Here is a 19792-nt window from a genome sequence, read left to right as displayed (position 1 = left end):
CGCTTGTCTTTCATGACTTTACTAACCGGTTTCTTTTGACTACCTATACCTCATGAGCACAGGACCTCAAAGTTCACAAATGGATAGACTTTGTATGACCATCCTGTGCGTAAGCATAAGAAAACCCTCACAGACATTTTTAGGAACTCACTTTATGTAAGCTTTTCATAATTCCCATGAACCACATGTATGCAAAAGGGAGAACTTAGACAAATAGAAACTGAGGTAGTTTGACAGACTTTTATGAGGAGTGTCTCTATAATCACCTGAAAAGTAAGCATAATATGATACAAATCTAACTCAAATAGCACACAAAGCTTCAAAAACCAATCAAGTAAAAACCATTGCTCTCAATGAGATCACTTTATTGGAGTATTACGTCACCGTGCCATGACAAGAGCACATGAAAAATAACTCAACCTGGCTCATAAAATTCTACGACAGTTTCCTGCAATGAGGGGTTTACCAGAACCAACGTAACCAAAACGTGGATTCTCTAAAAGATTTATAAACAAAATAAACTGATAGCTCATGCCATTGCATAATAGATAGCTCTCTTGAAAGTAAACTTCCCTTAATATATTGGCATCATATGCAGTACTTATTTGAAGACCAGTGGTCTTGCTCACTGTGGACACAACTGCATATGGTAGAACCTCAAGGAAGTGTTCGATTATAGGGCACATCTGATCCCAGTGTTTCTCTTTCCTTCCGCTCTGCTTTCACCTGCAAAAAGACATCGGAAACAAACCTTCTTCACTCAAAACCACAAACAGTCAAAACTCAGCCAGATCAAAAAAAATATTCCCCATATAAGTGAGCTACTTTACAGCTTAATGACTCCTTTTTCTGTATACTATTTTCTTTAAAAGATATCTGGTAGTTCATGCAAACAAGAAGAGGTCTTGGTGTCAACTTACCAAACTAAGCATGTCTTGAAGGTAAGGTTCCAGAGGTGTTTGCTTTTCCTGCAATAAGATCATGGAGGCCTTCAATAGTAGACATGCTTTTTGCCTGTTCAAAGGCTTCAACATCCCAGTCCGGCACAAAGCTCATGGTTAATGAGTTTAGCTGCATGCAAGTGCCTCAACCATACCTCTGCTTTCAAAACTCTAATTGGAGGCGCACATAATTAAAGTATGTTCTTGAGGAATTTTCCTGATGCTATGCTTGCATATTCAAACAGAATCACTGTTAAGCTTCCACACCTGTAATTCCTTTGGGAGGTGTGAATGCTTCATTGAGAGGTCCATAGCACGTTTGATTCGTTGGTTGCGTGCATCAACCACTGACTGTGGAAGGCGAGCCAAAGCCTCCTTTACATCCAAATCATGCGAGTCATCATACAGATCATCATAACGCAGCCCTGAATCCAGACAAGTAGCAGAGATATGAGCAATTAGGAAAGCAGTAATATACTCTCTCCCCGGAGACTGAGAAAAATAATGGGTTATTAAAAGACATTCTAGTTATATAATTATTCTAACTAGAAGAGGAAGGTACACCACTGCCCAGATGATAATTGCTGCTTGTTCCGCAGCAGAAAACGGATCTGATCCTTCGTAGGAGAAGAATCGTCTGAGTTTTGATACCACTATAAGAGGCTTGGACACCCAAGCAAGAAATCAATATACCTAGATGAATCCGGGATAAGCCCAGATTCACCCTTGAAGGAAAGTGCAAGGTATAGACCCATGGTAATCACCCACAAGACAATATAACCATCAGCTCCATCATGCATAGTATTGACTAAATACCACGACATCCCCACTAACGTCGTCAATGCCCAATAGTGGGTGTAGAACTAGGTAGTAACATATGCTCCCCAACACAACACACACCACACGCACACACACATGAGCATACATCAACACAAAGTTCAACGTACTGAGTTTTTGTCATGACTCCGGAGATCAAGGGCAGACTCAGCCATAATGAAGCCTAGCACTAAAAGAAGCATTAAATCGGAAAAATTAACACTAATGAAGCCTAGCACTAAAAGAAGCAAGAAATCAATAGCAACGAAGTGGCAGAATTCCACTTCCAGATGCACTAGCCCCAAAGCCTAGCGCCCCTTTCGGTATTCTTTCTTTATTGGTGATCACAAAGTACAATTGCCGAGGAGTACCTCCTCTACAATCTATGTGTTGTGGACTGCCAAAGAGGGCCCCCAAGGCTCATATTGAAAGACCCAAGGCCAAAAAGCATCGGATATGAAAAGGCAAATCCCTTAAAATCTTGGATTTTTATACAAATCCACACGAAAGTCCAAGATGTCTCGACTCTTTACAAGTGCCAAACCATCATATTTTGAGGTTTGAGACTGGTCCACTTGATTCCGACCACTTTCGGGTGCTTAAACAAGTCCTCTTAAGTTGGTATGCCACGTCATCACATTTTGAGGTCTTTAGAAGTCCAAGATGTCTTTACAAGTGCCACGTCCTCGTATTTTTTAAGTTGTAATTGGTCCACTTGATTCCGACCACTTTCAAGCACAATTCCTCGTAAGTTAGTATGCCACCTCATTGCATTTTTGATAATGCTAATGGAAAGGGGAGGGATCTTCGACTTCAAATGGCAAGCCATTGACGCGACGGTGAATTAGCAATGAACACACCAACAAACTCAAGAACTTAATCACACTTAAGCTTTAAAATAGCTATAACAAACATGAAGTGGCAAAGTTCCACTTCTAGATGCATTGGCCCTAAAGTCAGCTGCCCCTTTTGGTACTTCTTTTTATATTGTTCAGTTCCATAGAGTACAGCTACCGAGGAGTCACTCTGCATGAGTGTAACCACACACAGATCTGCCAGAAGTGACCCCCAAGGCACCCTTACAGAGGCAATGTGTAACAAGCTTGGACACTCAAGTGAGAAATCAATAGCAACACACTAATAGAAACTACAACAAACTGGACTGAATAAAGAGAGAGGGAGAAGAGTCAACACGAAGCGTCGGAGTTTCGCTTCCAAATGCACTAGCCCCAAAGCTTGGCGCCCCTTTCGACATGTCTTTCTTTATTGATAATCACGAAGTACAACTGTCGGGGAGCATCTCCTGTGGGGCGGTCACCCCCAAAAGTGTAAGTATACCACGTGAGTTCAAAATAAGGGGTTTTCTATTGGGCAAAGTTTTTAAAAATTAACAGAATTACATTCATAAAAGGGGTTTTTATTACATGTCAGGAAAAAATCAATAAGTTTCTGAAGAAAAAAGGGTTGTTATATTACCTCAGAGCATGGAAGTATACGGGTTTTTTTAATACCCTTTGAACGCATGTGATATAGGTGATTCTTGTAAATGACCCAATTTGCGCCTCCTCTACAATCTGCGTGCTAGATTGCCAAACCAAGCCCCACAAGGCTCATATTTAAAGGCCCAAGGCCAAAAAGCATCAAATATGAAAAGCTAGCGCCCCTAAAAATCCGAGGTTTTTGTATTGTCCCTAAAATCCGTCGCGAATTCGAGAATGTCCGTACAGATGCCATGTCATCACATTTTGAGGTTTCGAATTTGTCCACTTGATTCCGGCCACTCTCAAGCACTTCAACACGTCCTTTTAAGTGAGTATGCCACATCATCACATTTGGGACATACACCCCGTCCCTTTGAAAGGAGAGTAATCGCCCTCGATTATGTCTACAAAACAAATAAAGGACAGAACCTAGCTCAGTAGACATTGACTCTATGTATCCATGCACCAAACTACACACATCTAGTACTTGCACAAAGACATTAGTCACTGAACAGTCACATCACATTCATATCATTATCCCAGTCGAGATCTCAATTACGAATCATGATCATTGTAACTTATTTCACAATCACATCCAGAGCGCGCTGATCTTTTCAGGAATGTCTTGATCTACTAAATCTTGTTACTATCATATTCACATTTCTTCGCACAATTCATCCAATGATCGTCTCCACAAGACAACACATTAATAAAGCATGCATCCACACTAAATTTCCGACCTACATTCAATAGTTCACGTTGGGCACTCAAATGCAACACAATGATACTAGTCATCTTTATCTATTCCAAAACTATTGATGCACATAGATCACAATCCAACCATCTCAACTTTACGGAACTTTTGATGCACTAGGTCATCTCATCTAGATAGAACTCTTGATGCACTATGATCACATTCACAAATGAAAAATTATTTAGTCATCACATCCCAATCTCACTAATCTCTAGCAAATTTCTAAATGCACTAAATTCATCATTTCAATCATCAATATCACCCTTGCGGTGAGTAGAGAAAATGTTGCATACATTTCATCTCCACGCTCAAACAAACACACGTTAGCAAGCATACATCGATCAATCAATTCTTTAGGACTTCCCATTTCCATGTACATCTCCTCCTAAAGTCATTCTGTAGAATATTGTCAGCATAACTGAAATCGTTGGGAGAAATTAGGCGACTTCATTCTATCTAGGTAATCTATGACAAGGGAGTGGAATGGCTCCCCTCTTGTGCAGCAGCACGGCTAAACCAAAAGCCTCAAGGTACAACTCTAATGATCGAGGAGAATCTGCTAAGTCCTCCTCCATCCATTGTGCATCAAGAGCCGGATAGTTCCTAAAATTGACCAAATATCGTTGGATAAACTTACCATTCACTTTTCTTTCCTCGTGTGCTAGGACTTGATGGTTGCTGATTTGGCTCCCTCTCCTCAAGCACATCACTGAGTCTTTAGAACTCTTTGATTACACATCAGCTTTTTACAGTGTTTCCTTTGGACACTTAGCTAGAATGTGCCCAACCTCTCCACAACCATAGCATTTGCCCTCTTTTGAGTAGTGTGCACATTGATCTACTATCAATCTAGGCCCTGTGGAATTCTACTTGTGCTTCTTGCCCTTCTTCTTTTCCTTAGAAGACTCTTTCACGGATGACTTCGACACTAGCTCGAACGTCGCATAAGTCAAGGAGCCTGAATGCATGGCGAAATTGTCCATAGCATGTTCCATGACCTGTTGAATGCTCTTGGACTTCTGTTTCAAACAATATTCTTAGAGTAATCAACAACGATATCGTTTTATCTGCTCAAGAAAAGTGATCTTCCAAATAGAAGCAAAAAAGGCATCCCAAAATCGTCGATTGTAGGTAGCCAAAGCATCATTTTTCCACATCTTCAGATGGTTCCAAGTTGTGATCATGTCCTACTCATACTGTTGTGTCACCCATAACAGAGAAAAAAAAAATCTTATATTTCACTCACTTGGTCAATGCTTTGCTATAAAGAAGAAGAGTCGACCACCATGTTTGAGCATTCCCCTTCAGAAAAGATGTCGCCTTTCATACTTAAAAGACTTCCAAGAAGTTGCCTCCAAAGAAAGTCGCGCCAAACATATGAAGGAAAGGGCTCGATTGGAATCCTTGTAGCCCGAACAAATGTCAAACCTTACCACTTGACCCCCATTCTTGAACTCCTTGATCTTCTTCTTCTTCTTCTTTTCCACGTTCTCATACTAAGTAGAGCTCGTAACAGGTGATTCTTCTTCCTACCATACCTCATACCAAAAGTGTGTGCATCACTGTGTAAGGTGCAGCGGAAGTGAATGTTGATCTTGCTCAAGATGAGTGCTCCAAATTGTGCTCAAGGGTTCCTTTTACTTACGGAAGAGAGAGCCTTCCGTTCCTTTAGTGAGAGAGTGCAATGATCACAAACAAAGTGAATGCTGCTGTGAACGAAGGTGTAATAAACAGTAATAAAAACCCCCCTAACCTAAAAAAGTTAGTGGTTGGCTTGTTTTGTTTGCCCTATTGAGAGAGACAGAGAGAGAGAGAGAGAGAGAGAGAGAGAGAGAGAGAGAGAGAGAGAGAGAGAGAGAGAGAGAGAGAGAGAGAGAGGAATATGACACCAGACGGTTCTCAAACCCTCCTCCAAGGGCCCCCTTGTCTATGGCGAGAGAGGTCTATGCTATTGATTGCACAAATCCGGTACAATGGCTAGATGCAATGGACTTGCCAACGATGTCGACGACAATGACGACGACGAGGAGGACGGGCCGAATGCTGGAATCTACAAAACGTTGACTTTTTGTTGATCCCTGACATTGTGTCGGCGAGGATGGCAATGGTGACTAGGCGACAACGGTGCGCTGAAAACTGAAAACGGCGGCTGAATCTGAAAACGCTGGTTGACTCGACGGTACGGAGAGGATCTGCTGTGGGTAGGTGAGATCTGCAAGGCTAGGGGCTGAATCTGTTGTGGCTAAGTGCTGAAAACTGAAAACGCTTATGTGTTGGGGCTGATCTGACGTTGGAATCTGCAAACGCTAGGCTAGGTCTGCAAGCTGAAAAATGTCAGGTAGGATCTGCTGTTGATGAAAACGCTAGGCTGAATCTGTTGCTGAAAACGCTAGGGAAGGGATTCGGGAATCCCAGAAACGTTGTCTGCTTCTATTGGCCGAAACCGCTAGGAAAACTGCATTCCAAAAACATTATCTACTCTGACGGCTAAAAACGCTAGGTCTCCTATCGGTCTTGCTGAGAGGGTGCACTGCAAGTTGCTCGAACTTCTTTTGCCAAGCGCTAGGTTTCTTTTAAAGTGACTTAGCAAATTTGCCCTACTCACTTTTCCAACAAAAGTCACTTATTAAATAATAAGTGAAAAATGTGTTTTGGGAAAAAGGGTTCTATGCACTGTACAATGCTCATGATGGGTACGTTGATGATCATGCTGTGTGCAACCAGAGGATATGCAACTACTCTAAAGGCCTGGACATGCACGGCCTACTCACAAGCTCACAAAGGTGCCAGAACACTTCTTAAGCTGACCTGAACCCTAGACCTGAGATGGCTTGTCCACATACACATAGGGTTAGATGTGCACGTGACATCCCCTCCTTTTCAATGTGAGGTACTGGTACCGAGCTGTAAAGCGTCAAGAGAGTGCCCCAACAACGCCTGGAATCCTGCGAAGAACTCTTTGCCGGCCCACTCTGATGTGTGGGCCGTGCGATACTTGAACTTCATGAAGGTTTGCAATGCTTGCTTCTTTGGGCCGCGTCAAAAGCGACACAAAGTGACCTGTGGCGGCTTCAATGCTCCAACTGCATCTATGGTTGTGGATCTAACTACATCAAGAATCTTCGAGGAGGAAAATTCGTGAAACCATTTGTAACTAAGTCAGACTTTGTAAATAATTAATTTATTTACGAGAAAAGAATTATCTAATTAGTTGCGTGCACATCAGAATAGATTTAGCAGTTCTGGGGCCTCAGGTGCGCCCAAGTTTGGGCCAGTGCACCTCAGGGAGACCCTAGCAGAAAATACCCTGAAGCCCTAGCGATTGGGAAATCGGGTCTTCAATGAAGGGGTAGATAGTAGCCTCAGATTTCAGGCTCAGAAAATTACGCGCGCTAGTGCAAGCACAAGAATGAGATGGGGTCCTTAGAATAATAACCCTAAGGCCTGATTATTTTACAACCTTAGGATAAGTTAGTTAAAGTATTCTTAAATGATTTGCGCTGGACCAAATGGCCAGACAAGTGCGAACAGGTAATGCCAAAGCAGTGTCGGTACGGCATTACGAAGGGAGCAGCTAACAATTTAATTGGTTGCATCTATGTGTGTACTTGTGCACTTAATTGCACATTTCATTAACTAGCATAGGATTTTTAAAGTCAAAAGTTGAATGGTTTTCAAATTTTAAAGTAAGTGTGCCACTTAGTGTGCCAAGTGGCACACTTTCCCATGCAATCTCTCTCTCTCTCTCTCTCTCTCTCTCTCTCTCTTCATGCTAGCGCCCCCTCTTCTGGGAGGCTATAAGAGACCAACCCCTCCCCCTCTTGCCAGGTTGGCAGTGCACTACCCCCCCTAAGTTGAACGTCCTCTACGCACTGAAGCTCTCCATTGAAGCTTGAGAGCAGCACCTTGTGGTGTATGTGGAGCCTCTGTGCACCCATCACCTAGAACAAGGCCTCTCATGGTCATAGGCAATTGTGGGAGAAGTTTCATCGCGTAAAGTAGTAGAAAACTCTTTTTCTCTCTCTACTAGCTGCTGCAAATTCTCTGTTTTCAGCCCCTAATCACCTGTATTAGGGTGAATTTCAGCAAAGCTTTAGTAGGAAACTATTCCTCTCTACCGACTACACACACACACAAAGTTTGGAGCATTTCCGTCGCGAAAAGGACCTCCGTTTCGGCATTGAAACGCGCTCAGGTAACAATTTCTGGTTATGTGCAGAAAATTACAGCAAGCGTGTGTGCGTGTGTTTTGCATGTTTCCTTCGTGGGTTGACTGCAGGAATGATCATGTCCGAAGAGACATAGTTAGCGGAAGATAGACTCTCGTTTTTGAGAGCTTCCGATGAGTTTTATGGAAGATAGACTCTCATCTACGAGAGCTTCCCAAAATCTCACAGCAGAGGAAAGATCCTCTTAGTAGTCAGGAGAGCAGTTTTTCTACTCTCTTAGTCAGAAGAAGAAGGAGGACAAGAAAGAATAGAGGACGGGCTTTCGCCCCGTTCCTGTGCTTGTAAAGAATTTTCCCTTAGTAATAAAGATATTCTCTTTATGGGGGGGGACCAGCCCATCTTCTGGTCCCCAATGATGTGTCAAGCTTTCTCTCTTTCTCTCCAAAGTCTCTTGAGTATATAAATTGCATTTAACAGTCAGTTTTCGCTTCTGTATTTTTGTGACAGTGATATCAGAGCAAGGTCATCTCTCTCTTCCTTAAGGGATTGACGACTCTTGGCAGACTGCAGAAATGGGAGGACAGAGTTCTCTCTCCTTCAACAGCAGGTGGAAGAGTTGCAAAAAGCTCTCTCCCATCCAGAAGTCCAAAAGATTCTCCATACTCTTGAGAAAGGGAAGGAGAAAATGCCAATGGGGTCGGGAGAAATCCCGCAGAACCCAAAGGCGCCAGAACCAAGGAAAGATCCTTTGATTGGAATCTCCCGCATGCACAAGAGGCACAGGAAACTTCCAGAACGTCATGTGCGGTTTAACCCAAAGGTTCAAGAGCAGGATCCCCCTGATTCCCCTCAATTCTCTTTCATGAAGGATCTGGATGACATAGTTGCTCCGGAAGACATGTTCCTGGAAGATCCGTTGCAGCAAAAAGTGCATTCAAGGGAAAAGACTCCTGTCTATAAGGAGTCTAAGCATAGAAAGAAGGAGCATCATAAGTAGAAGCACCACAGGCAGAAAACATTCAAGTCGGGAGACAAAGATGTGAAATTCGACACCTACAATGGGCGACGTGATAATGACAAAGCGTTGGCTTTCATCCGCCAATTCGAAGTTGCATTTGTTGAAGGGAATTTTAAAGAAAGATCCAAGCTTCGCCATGTTAGTATGTACCTGAAAGGCACCGCCAACAGTCGGTGGTTAACCCTTATCCTGGAAGATCGTAAACCCCAAGATTGGACTGTTTTCAAGGAGTTTTACGCACAGTCGGAGAACGAAACTGTTCCACGCTATGTGGATAGGTTTTGGTACGTTCTCTTGAAAGTCACTCCATTCAAGAAGATTGACGATTCAGAAAAGATGCGCAAGTTTGAAGCAGGATTGCATGAAGCCTTGCAAAAGGCTATGAAGCTTTACCCTCGAGGTAACTTGCAGATACTTATGGAATCAGCCCGCATAGCTGATGGAATACATGACAAGGGTACTCCCAGGAAGATGGAGCAAAGCACTTACCATGCCAAGCAGAAGGCTCTCCATGAGCAACCTACCTCTACTTCTTCTTCTCAAAAGAAGAAAAGAACCGCCTCCGAAGCAGAAGCAAAGCCAAATCAGCCCAAGAAAGGGAGATATCTCTCTCTTGCTGAGTTGCGAACCTACATTAGTGAAGGAAGATGCTTCAAGTGTGGACAAGTTGGTCATATGAAGGGTGACTGTCCTACCAAACCTCCACAACCACCCTCTTCCAATGCAGTCCCAGATGTACAGGGAAATACAACCAAGGATGGAAAAGAAAGAGCTCTTCTTAAAGCATGGGGTAGCATCAACAACCAACGGGCTCTCATTTTGTTTGACCCTGGCAGTACAGACAACTTCATCTCTACCAAGCTAGCTGATGACCTGAACTTGCAGCCCAACCGTTTTGGAGTTTCTATTCAAGCACAATCCGCTTTCAAAGGGCAGAACTCAAACTCTACTCCAATCATAGGGAAGTTGAATCTAAAGGTCGACGACTACAAAGATCAAGAGTCTTTCTTACTAGCTTCACTTGAAGGATGCTATGTTATCTTGGGAATGCTTTGGCACTACAAGATGCATCCCATTCCGGACTATGTTCAGAAAACCTTATCCTTTGCTCATAAAGGAAAGGAGTATCTTGTACTTGCAGATGCAGGTGATTGGCGTATTCCTATCGCCAATCACATTGCCATCAAGAGAGAAATGAAAAAGTGTGTTTCAACGTACTTGATTTTTGCAAGAGAGAGAGATGTGTCTGTTTCACAACTTTCTTCCTCTTTAGAGCAAAAAAGACTTAAGTTATTAGAAAGTTATCAAGATTGTTTTGCAGATGAACTTCCAAATGAACTCCCACCTCCTCGACCTGAGGATCACACAATTGATTTGATCCCAGGAAGTTCTCCTCCAAATCAGCCCCCTTATTAAGTTAGTCTAATGCAGCAAGAGGAAATTCTCAAGCTGGTTAACGAACTTTTGGAGAAGGGCTTAATAAGGCCTAGTACTTCTCCATATTGTTCACCTGTCTTGCTAGTACAGGAAAAGGATGGCACATTCCGCATGTGCATAGACTATAGATCTCTAAACAAGATCACAATCAAGAATCGATTTCCAATCCCTCGGATTGACGACATTCTTGACAAGTTACAAGGAGCAAGTGTTTTTAGTCGTATAGACTTGAAGAGCGGTTATCATCAAATCCGCATAGCTCCTCAAGATGTGCAAAAGACTTCATTTAGAACAACCTTCGGGTTGTATGCATTCTTAGTGATGCCTTTTGGACTCACTAATGCACCAACCACATTCAACAGTCTCTTGAGTATATAAATTGCATTTAACAGTCGGTTTTCGCTTCCGTATTTTTGTGACACCATTCCCAACATAAAACCATAAACATATCCATTGCATGTAGAGTAACTGGGAAAAGACTATTCTTCCTAAAAGACTGAGCATGCAATGCAGATGAACAAGGTGACGGAGTGCCAAACTGTTCACCAAATCTCCAATAAGTATAATCCGAGGTATCTCTGATCCTGGTATCTCATGACTCTAGAAAGTGTCCCAAAACCTTCTCTAAATAGACAGTGAAAGCGGCCTCGTATCTCATTGTATACTTGGCAATGACATATGTAATGTAGCTCCGTCTCTGGCTCTAATTGGCACATCTGACAAATCCTAGACTCAACGGGTACTGTCACCAGGAGGTGTATTTTTCCTGTTGCCTTCCGTAAATAAGTACTAGATATTTTTATTTATTTTTATTTTTACTTGTTTTCCCCGGAACCCTTGAAAAGGTGCAAGTGGACATTGCATGGCCAGTGTGAAACGACTGTGACCGAATAGGTTTCTCACAACGGGAGTCTAAGTCGGTCAGTCTCGGATTGGTCGGGCTAGTGAGCACTGAATTCTGATGAGTATGGAAGCCTGTGTGCGCCAAATGAAGTCTGGGCCACTCGGAAAGTCACTTATAACTTTATAAGTCAGTGGGAACTAGAAAATTAACTCAAAAGGGGCAAACTGGACACATGGCAGCTTCTGGAGAGTTTGCTACTTCCAGTTGAATAGGGGGCGCCCAATTTGAGAGAGGAGGCTGATTTTTGATCATAAGTGAGCTACAGTGTGTGTATGAGTAGTGGGTGCAGATCTACAGCTTTAATGGAAAGCTTGCCTTCTCCTCTGTCTCATGTAGCGCGATGATTTGCTCTCGTGCATCTCTCTCTCCCCTTTGGCACATATGGTAATGCCCCACTAGTTGGGCTACTCAGATGAACATGTATAGTTCTGGGGGTTTATGTGCGTTTGCCAAGGCAAGAGCCTTCTGAACAGGAACCGGATTAGCTACTTGCTAATCCCCCACAGGTACGCACAGTTCCATCGCGAAAGATTGCCAGTTTGGAGAGTTTTCTCGCGTGAAAACTCGTCCAATTCACAGGGGAACTGTCCCATTGTGTGCGGGAGCCCTTGGGACACGCGTAGGCGTGTTCGCTCCGCTAAAAACGATCCGAAAAAGCGAATTACAGCCTACTGTGTTTTTCTGCAAGTTTAGGGTTTCGCACCTAAACTGCAAGGGAACATCGGGGGAGCCTCGTGGGAGCCTTGGGATGCGTGCACAGGCTTTTGGGCACCCGGCAGTGAAAAACAGGGAATTACAGCCCACTGAATTTCTGTGACAGCTTCCAGATAGCGAGGGAATCCGTCCTAGACAGGTGCTTTTCACCTACAGGGGTTTTTGCGCCGTTATGCTGCCAAAATAAGGTCGAAAACCTGCGTTTTCAGCCCTCACCAGGTTTGGACAGCTTTGTGAAAGCTTGTGCTAAGTGGTCGGATCGTCTACCTTAATTTGAATAAAGAAATACCGAAAGGGGCGCCAGTCTTTGGGGCCTACAGGGTGTCTGTCTCGTGTGCGCAGTGACATTCTAGTCGCTGGACGCAACTGTAATCTCTTCCCTTCTCAGTGCTCTATGTAAAGTTAACAGGTAATTGGAATAGTACCGCCCTCTACGTTGTACAGGCCGGTTATAGGTACTCCTCTAAATCTGCCTGTCTTGATGTCTAGCTGATGTGAGGATGTGCATATCTGACCAATAGCACATCGTATCCCGTGGGAAAGATGAGTATCCATGTATCCTGGTTTGATCACAAAACCATCCTCCGTGAGTTGAAGAAGATGCTCTCTATAGAAAGTCATCTTCGTACCTAGCTCATGTGTAGGTTGTATTCATGTCCTCTTGGTCTCCAACTGAATCAAGTCCTGTCAAATGAGCCTTGTAATCTCTGCCCTAGTGAGGGAGATGGAGGGTGCATCCAGAGAGTACTGAGAGAGAGAGAGAGAAGAATATGACACCAAACGGTTCTCAAACCCTCCTCCAAGGGCCCCTCTCTCTATGGCGAGAGAGGTCTATGCTATTGATTGCACAAATCTGGTACAATGGTCTAGATGCAATGAACTTGTCGACGATGTCAACGACAATGATGATGACGACGAGGACAGGCTGAAAACTGAAAACGCTAGGGCTGAAATGCTGGAATCTGCAAAACGCATTGATCCTTGACACTGTGTCGGCAAGGATGGCGATGGCGACGACCCGACAACGATGCGCTGAAATCGCAGATGCTGAAATCTGAAAACAGCGGCTGAATCTGAAAACATTGGCTGACTCGACAGTACAGCGAGGATCTGTTGTGGGTAGGTGAGATCTGCGAGGCTAGGTGCTGAATCTGTTGTGGCTAAGTGATGAAAACTGAAAACGCTGATGTGTTGGGGCTGATCTAACACCGGAATCTGCAAACGCTAGGCTAGGTCTACAAATTGAAAAACGCAAGGCAGGATCTGTTGTTGATGAAAACGCTAGGCTGAATCTGTTGTTGAAAACCCTAGGGAAGGGAATCCCAGAAACGCTCTCTGCTTCTGTTGGCTGAAAACGCTAGGGAAACTGCATTCCAGAAATGCTATCTGCTCTGTTGGCTGAAAACGCTAGGGTCTCCTGCCGGTCTGGCTGAGAAGGTGAATTGCAAGTTGTTGGAACTTCTTCAGCCAGAAAGTGCTCGCACTAGGTTTCTTTTATAGTGACTTAGCACATTTGCCCTACTCACTTTTCCAACAAAAGTCACTTATTAAATAATAAGTGAAAAATGTGTATTTTGGGAAAACGGGTTCTATGCACTGTAAAATGCTCATGATGGGTACTGAATGTCATGCAGATGATCATGTTGTGTGCAACCAAAGGATATGCAACTACTCTAAGTGCATGGACATGCACGGCCTACTCAAAGGCTCACAAAGGTGCCAGAACACTTCCTAAGCTGACCTGAACCCTAGACCCGAGATAGCTTGTCCACATGCACATAGGGTTAGATGTGCACGTGACATCCCCTCCTTTTCAAAGTGAGGTACTGATACCGAGTTGTATGGCGTCGAGGGAGTGCGCCAACAATGCCTGGAATCCTGCGAAGAACTCTTTGCCGGCCCACTCTGATGCGTGGGCCCTGCGATACTTGAACTTCATGAAGGTTTGCAATGCTTGCTTCTTTGGGCCGCGTCGAAAGCGACACAAAGTGACCTGTGGCGGCTTCAATGCTCCAACTGCATCTATGGCTGTGGATCCAACTGCATCAAGAATCTTCGAGGAGGATAATTCGTGAAACCATTCCCAACATAAAACCATAAACATACCCATTGCATGTAGAGTAACTGGGAAAAGACTATTCTTCCTAAAAGACTGAGCATGCAATGCAGATGAACAAAGTGACGAAGTGCCAAACCGTTCACCACACACATGCAAAAAGTGAGTTCAAATCTTGACCTTTCGACCTAAACCTATCAACTGTGGCAAATCACAACGGAAATGCGGATGCTTGATAGACAATCGTTCTCGTGCTCTTTCTAAGACTGTGTCATGCCAAGGAAGACACATGTTAAAGCGATTGACAAAACGGACAATCGGGAAACAATGTGAATTACTTGAATGCAAACTTTTTCTCTTTTCGAGAGCGATCTGCATATATTCGTGCTTATCCATGAGTGAGTCATGTGCATCGTACAATACGGCATGCCTATGGAAAGGGAACACATAAAGACGGTGACGAAAATACAAGAAACCGTCACGAATGAAAAACTCGAACAATGCGTGCTGACTAATCATATGAACACAAAATACTTCCAGAGTGAGTTCTTTGGACCTCGACTCAAGAGCCAAGATCCGTTCTTCGTGACTGATCGTATCTGCAATGAGGTTAGATTCACTAGCAAAATCATCATCATGCAAACCACCATCCTTGCGAACAATCACATCTCTATCATGCAAAAAATGTGTGTCATGCTTCGAAGAAGAAAGAATTGAGAGAGTCTCCTTCTTCTATTTCTTCTCAAGTTGTGCCTACACATTAGAAATGAGAGAAACAGAATGAAGACCCTCCTCACCACAAATGATCATGGGAGAGTCACTTTTGGATTTAGAGTGAGAGTATTGTCCGCCCAATCAATGAGAAGGTTATGCTCACGAAACGATCTAATGCCCAAAATCATATCACATCCTGAGAGAGCAGACAGGACAAATTTTCTACGGAAGGAAGCTTGTTGAATAGTAAATAACACATCAAGGCACTCTCTGTAATAAGAGAGTCCATACCGGGAGCGAAGCCCGACACCTAGAGAGGAGTTGCTTGGCTAATCTCCAAGCGGACTCTTTCTACAAGAGGCACCAATCACATCATGCGTACTGCCTGAATCAAACAAGATCACAATGTCACAAACTGGTGATGTGGCTGGCCCCCAAACACACACTTACACACGTTGCCCGGACATTGCGCCGGCTGACGTGGCTGACTGTATGGAAATGCGCTGACAGGCTGGCTGTGCGGAAAGTTCTGTGAAACGCACTGACAACTGCTGATGTGGCAAAATTGCATGGATTTCTGTAGATTGCACTCGCTGCTTTTTGGCAGTTTTTGGAGCAAGTTGCTCTATGGGGATTTTGTTTTTAGCATTAAAGCTTTTAGAGACTATTGCTTTTGAGTTTAAGATGAGATGGGGTTCTGCTTTTGGGCATCCCTTGTACCAATAAATAAGTTGGTTGGGCACTCATTACTCAGAGCATCTAGACGCAAAGTCTTAGAGTGAGCGCCTGTAGACTCTCCTGTACTTTGAACACGGATTAATATAAAAAGAAATACCGAAAGGGGCGCCACTCTTTGGAGCCAATACCTCTCGGCACGGAACTACATCGGGCAGTGTCGTCTTTGTTAACTGTTTTTGAAGTGAATCTCTGTTGTGTAGCGATAGAATCTTGACTTGGGGTGTCCAAGTTTGTTACAGTGGTATAAGAGCACAGAAAGATTTTTCTTCTACGGAGAACCCGATCCTTTTGTAGCACGCACAGTTTTTGAAAAAGAATCTTCGTGTCTCGACCCCAGACTCATTAGCCACTCCCACCCTTCATACATCACGCATCGGGCGCGCTCCCGTCTTCATTGCTCTGTCTTGCAGAGCAAAAAGCCATAAAGAATCCCAAATTACACGAGTTCTCGTGAAGAATCTGACAGAGATGACACCTCTCAGTGGGAAGGCAAAGAAAAGTTGAAGATCTGGCGCAGGAACTGAAGAAAAGAATGAAGATTTGGGCAAAAAAAAAATCGGACGAGTTTGCCAGAACGGAGTACAAACGTCACCTACAGATTGGCATATGTGTGAACAGATTGATTAAGTACTCCATGGACCCGCGATTGGCGAGACACCTGAAGAATTACCCGATTGATAAGATTTACTCGAGATGGCATGTGGCCATTGCTTCTCCTCTCATGTAGGTAGAAAAACCGAAAGAACAGAAGAGTGTAGAAAAGCAAAACATGTACTCACAGAAAGAGATAGACAAGAACACTTGAAAAGAAGATGAACCAAAGGGCCACAAGAAGATGAATTTGAGAGTTACAAAGCAGCAACCGAGTGTGGAAGAAAAGGAAAGATGAAAGCAGAACTGGTACCACATTGAGTGGGGTCCAAACCGAATCAGATGAACGGAAGTACAAAACTTTGCCGCCCTTGGGGCAAAGTGAAAGATCAAGAAGCCCTCATTTTTCTTTGATGGAGGAGCCCAGGCCAACTTCTTGAATTGGCGGCTTGACTTGGAATGACGCCCAACACGCTAAGGCAGTTCTAGCGGCACCCGCACCGGATGTTGCCATTACGCCGATCATTGGCAAACTTTGTTTGCAATGTCAGGGGTATTTAGGGCACGAGGACTTCTACGTAGCGCCCTTAGGAAGGTTGTGACATCCTCCTTGAAATCCCTTGATACCACAAGAACAACGCTGTGGTTGACTATCGAGCTAAGAAAGCGATTTTGACAAATGCACGGCAAGAGAGATTGTACTTGATGAAATTCAATTTCTTTACTCGATTTTTCTTGAGAGAACTGAATGATGATATGTTTGACCTCGAAAAGGAATGACAAAATTTTTCTGCAATAGAGGCGTACAAAGCGAGTTACCTCCTTTACGTCGTGAAGATCACATGATTGATTCATGATAGTTCACCACCGAACCGGCCACCTTACAGCGTTAGCCGAGGCCAAGATAAAGAAACAATGAACCAAAACAAATTTCCACATTACAAGGATTGATGATATACTCGACAGACCTCAGAATTCTACTTGCCGAATTGATATGAAGAAGTGGTTATCATCAAATTTGTATTGCTCCTGGAGGCGCCTACAAGACAGCTTTCAGGACGACTTTTTGGATTTTCAAAGAGTACTAATCATTTATGGGTTTTTCCAGACACTGAGGAAGTATAAATTGCTTATAAATGTGAAAAAGAGCGAGTTTTTCTTGCCTAAGATACATTTCTTGGGATACATCGTCTCAACAAAAAGGGTACAGATGGATCTGGCCAAAAGTGACTGTCCACGATTGGCATGACTTGAAGAATGTTCATTAAGTTAGAAGCTTCTTGGGCTTGTGTTCTTACTACCGGTAGTTCATTCAAAAGTTTGCAGAGGTCGCTTCCCCTTTGCACATTCTGACACAGAAAGGAGTCCCTTTCTCGTGGGGACCTCAGAGGTGATTGCCTTTCAGACATTGAAAGAGAAATTGACTACGGGACCAGTATTGACTTTGCCGGATTTGCAAAAGTCATTTGAAGTATACTGTGATGCTTGTGGTCGTAGTCTGGGTGTGGTCTTAATGCAAGAAGGCCATGTCATGGCCTATGAGAGGCGATTGTTTTCAATGCCAAAATTGATAGCACATATTTATGAGAAAGAGCTTTTGGGGTTATCCATGCTCTTACTCAGGGGCGATATTACCTACTCAGAGCCGATTTTACAGTCTTCATTGATCATCAGAGTTTACGCTACTTCTTGTCACAGAATCAGCTTTCGAAAAAGCAGATGCGGTGGGCTAACATCTTGTCACGCTTTCACTTCCAGATTGTCCATGTACAGGGACAGAAGAACTTGGTGGCAGATGCTTTGTCCCGGAAGCTGTTAGTCTTGGCTACTTCCGCGATTCATCATAGAAGCTTCGAGGACTTGGTCGATCGGTACGCTATAGATCCATATTTTTCTAATGTATTCACTTGAATACAAAATATGGAGGTAGTAGCAGGATATTCCATACAGGATGGCTACTTGATGAAGAAAACGATGTTGTGCGTTACACAGCCGTTGAGGGAAAAGGTTCTAACTGAATGCCATTGTCCACCTTTTACGGGTCACCGCGGCATTGATACCACCTTGAAAGGTGTGGAGCGTTACTTCTTTTCACTGAGACTCAAGAAGGATGTGGACGACTTTGTATACAGTTGCTTGGTATGCCAAAAGGTCAAGTTTGACAAGCATTAAGCACAGGGATTGTTACAGCCTTTACTTATTCCCACCCGCCCCTGGGAAAGTATTGCTATGGATTTCATTCTTGATCTCCCGAAGACAAAGAGTGGGCGTGATGACCTTTGGACGGTCATCAACAGATTCACTAAGCAGGCTCACTGCTCTACAGTAAAGAAGATAGTGGTAGATGCATTATCTCGAAAGCCCTTGGTTCTGGCTATTTCCGTGCTCCCAGAAGCTTCGAGGATATGGTTAATCAATATGCCACGAATCCTGACTTTTTTGATATTTTTATCAGGATTCAAGATGAGGAGACACTTTCAGGCTATTCCATGCGGGATGGCTATTTGATGCGAAAAACCATGTGTGTTACACAGCCTTTGAGGGAAAAACTTTTAACAGAGTGCCATTGTCCACCTTTTACAAGCTACCGCGGCATAGATACCACCTTAAGAGTGTGGAGCGTTACTTCTATTGGCCGAGGCTTAAAAAGTGTAAGGCGCAGCGGAAGTGAATATTGAACTTTGCCTAGATGAGTCAACAAGTAAGTTTCTTCACACTTCTATTGGTGCACTTGATATTATCAATTGTTAATACAATGTTTCATTTAAAATTAGGGTGACGCGAGTCCATGCGCCTCACACCACTGCGCACGACATATTCATGACGCAAAAATTAGCGCTTGCGGACCCACAGTCCTTATTGCACAAATTCAATGAAGAAGATAGGACAAAAGCTTATAGGGCACTTCATGGGACGGCAATGAACCGTTCATAATGGGCTCACTGCTCTGCAGTAAAGAGAATAGTGGTAGATGCATTGTTTTGGAAGCCCTTGGTTCTGGCTATTTCCGCGCATCCCAGAAGCTTTGAGGATATGGTTAATCAGTATGCCACGAATCCTGACTTTTTTGATATTTTTATTAGGATTCAGGATGAGGAGACACTTTCAGGCTATTCCATATGGGATGGCTATTTGATGCGGAAAACGATGTGTGTTACACAGCCTTTGAGGGGAAAAGTTTTAACAGAGTGCCATTGTCCACCTTTTACAGGCCACCGCGGTATAGATACCACCTTAAGAGCGTGGAGCGTTACTTCTATTGGCCGAGGCTTAAAAAGTGTAAGGGGCAGCGGAAGTGAATATTGAATTTTGCTCAAGATGAGTCAACAAGTAAATTTCTTGACACTTCTACTGGTGCACTTGATATTATCGATTGTTAATACAATGTTTCATTTAAAATTAGGATGACGCGAGTCCATGTGCCTCACACCACTGCGCACGACATATTCATGATGCAAA

The 19792-nt window shown here is 43.6% G+C and overlaps 1 protein-coding gene across 1 annotated transcript in view; it reads right to left on the bottom strand.

The window, feature by feature from the left end:
* Positions 1-344: 344 nt before the first annotated feature.
* The window catches only part of LOC147457396 (cytochrome b-c1 complex subunit 7-2, mitochondrial-like), a 46275-nt gene continuing 26827 nt past the window's right edge, over positions 345-19792 (bottom strand). Inside the window, exons 2-4 of the mRNA XM_086513579.1 lie at positions 1209-1366; positions 921-968; positions 345-726 (exon numbers count right to left, since the gene is read on the bottom strand). Of these exons, the coding sequence (XP_086369705.1) occupies positions 658-726; positions 921-968; positions 1209-1366 (275 nt within the window). The 3' untranslated portion in view covers positions 345-657. The remainder of the gene's footprint in view (positions 727-920; positions 969-1208; positions 1367-19792) is intronic.

The sequence above is a fragment of the Adiantum capillus-veneris genome, chromosome 5 (genome assembly GCF_014529385.1).
Source record: "Adiantum capillus-veneris isolate H3 chromosome 5, ASM1452938v2, whole genome shotgun sequence".
Lineage (NCBI taxonomy): Eukaryota > Viridiplantae > Streptophyta > Polypodiopsida > Polypodiales > Pteridaceae > Adiantum > Adiantum capillus-veneris.
Note: the sequence above shows the minus strand (reverse complement) of the source record. Positions and strands in the feature narration are given on the sequence as shown.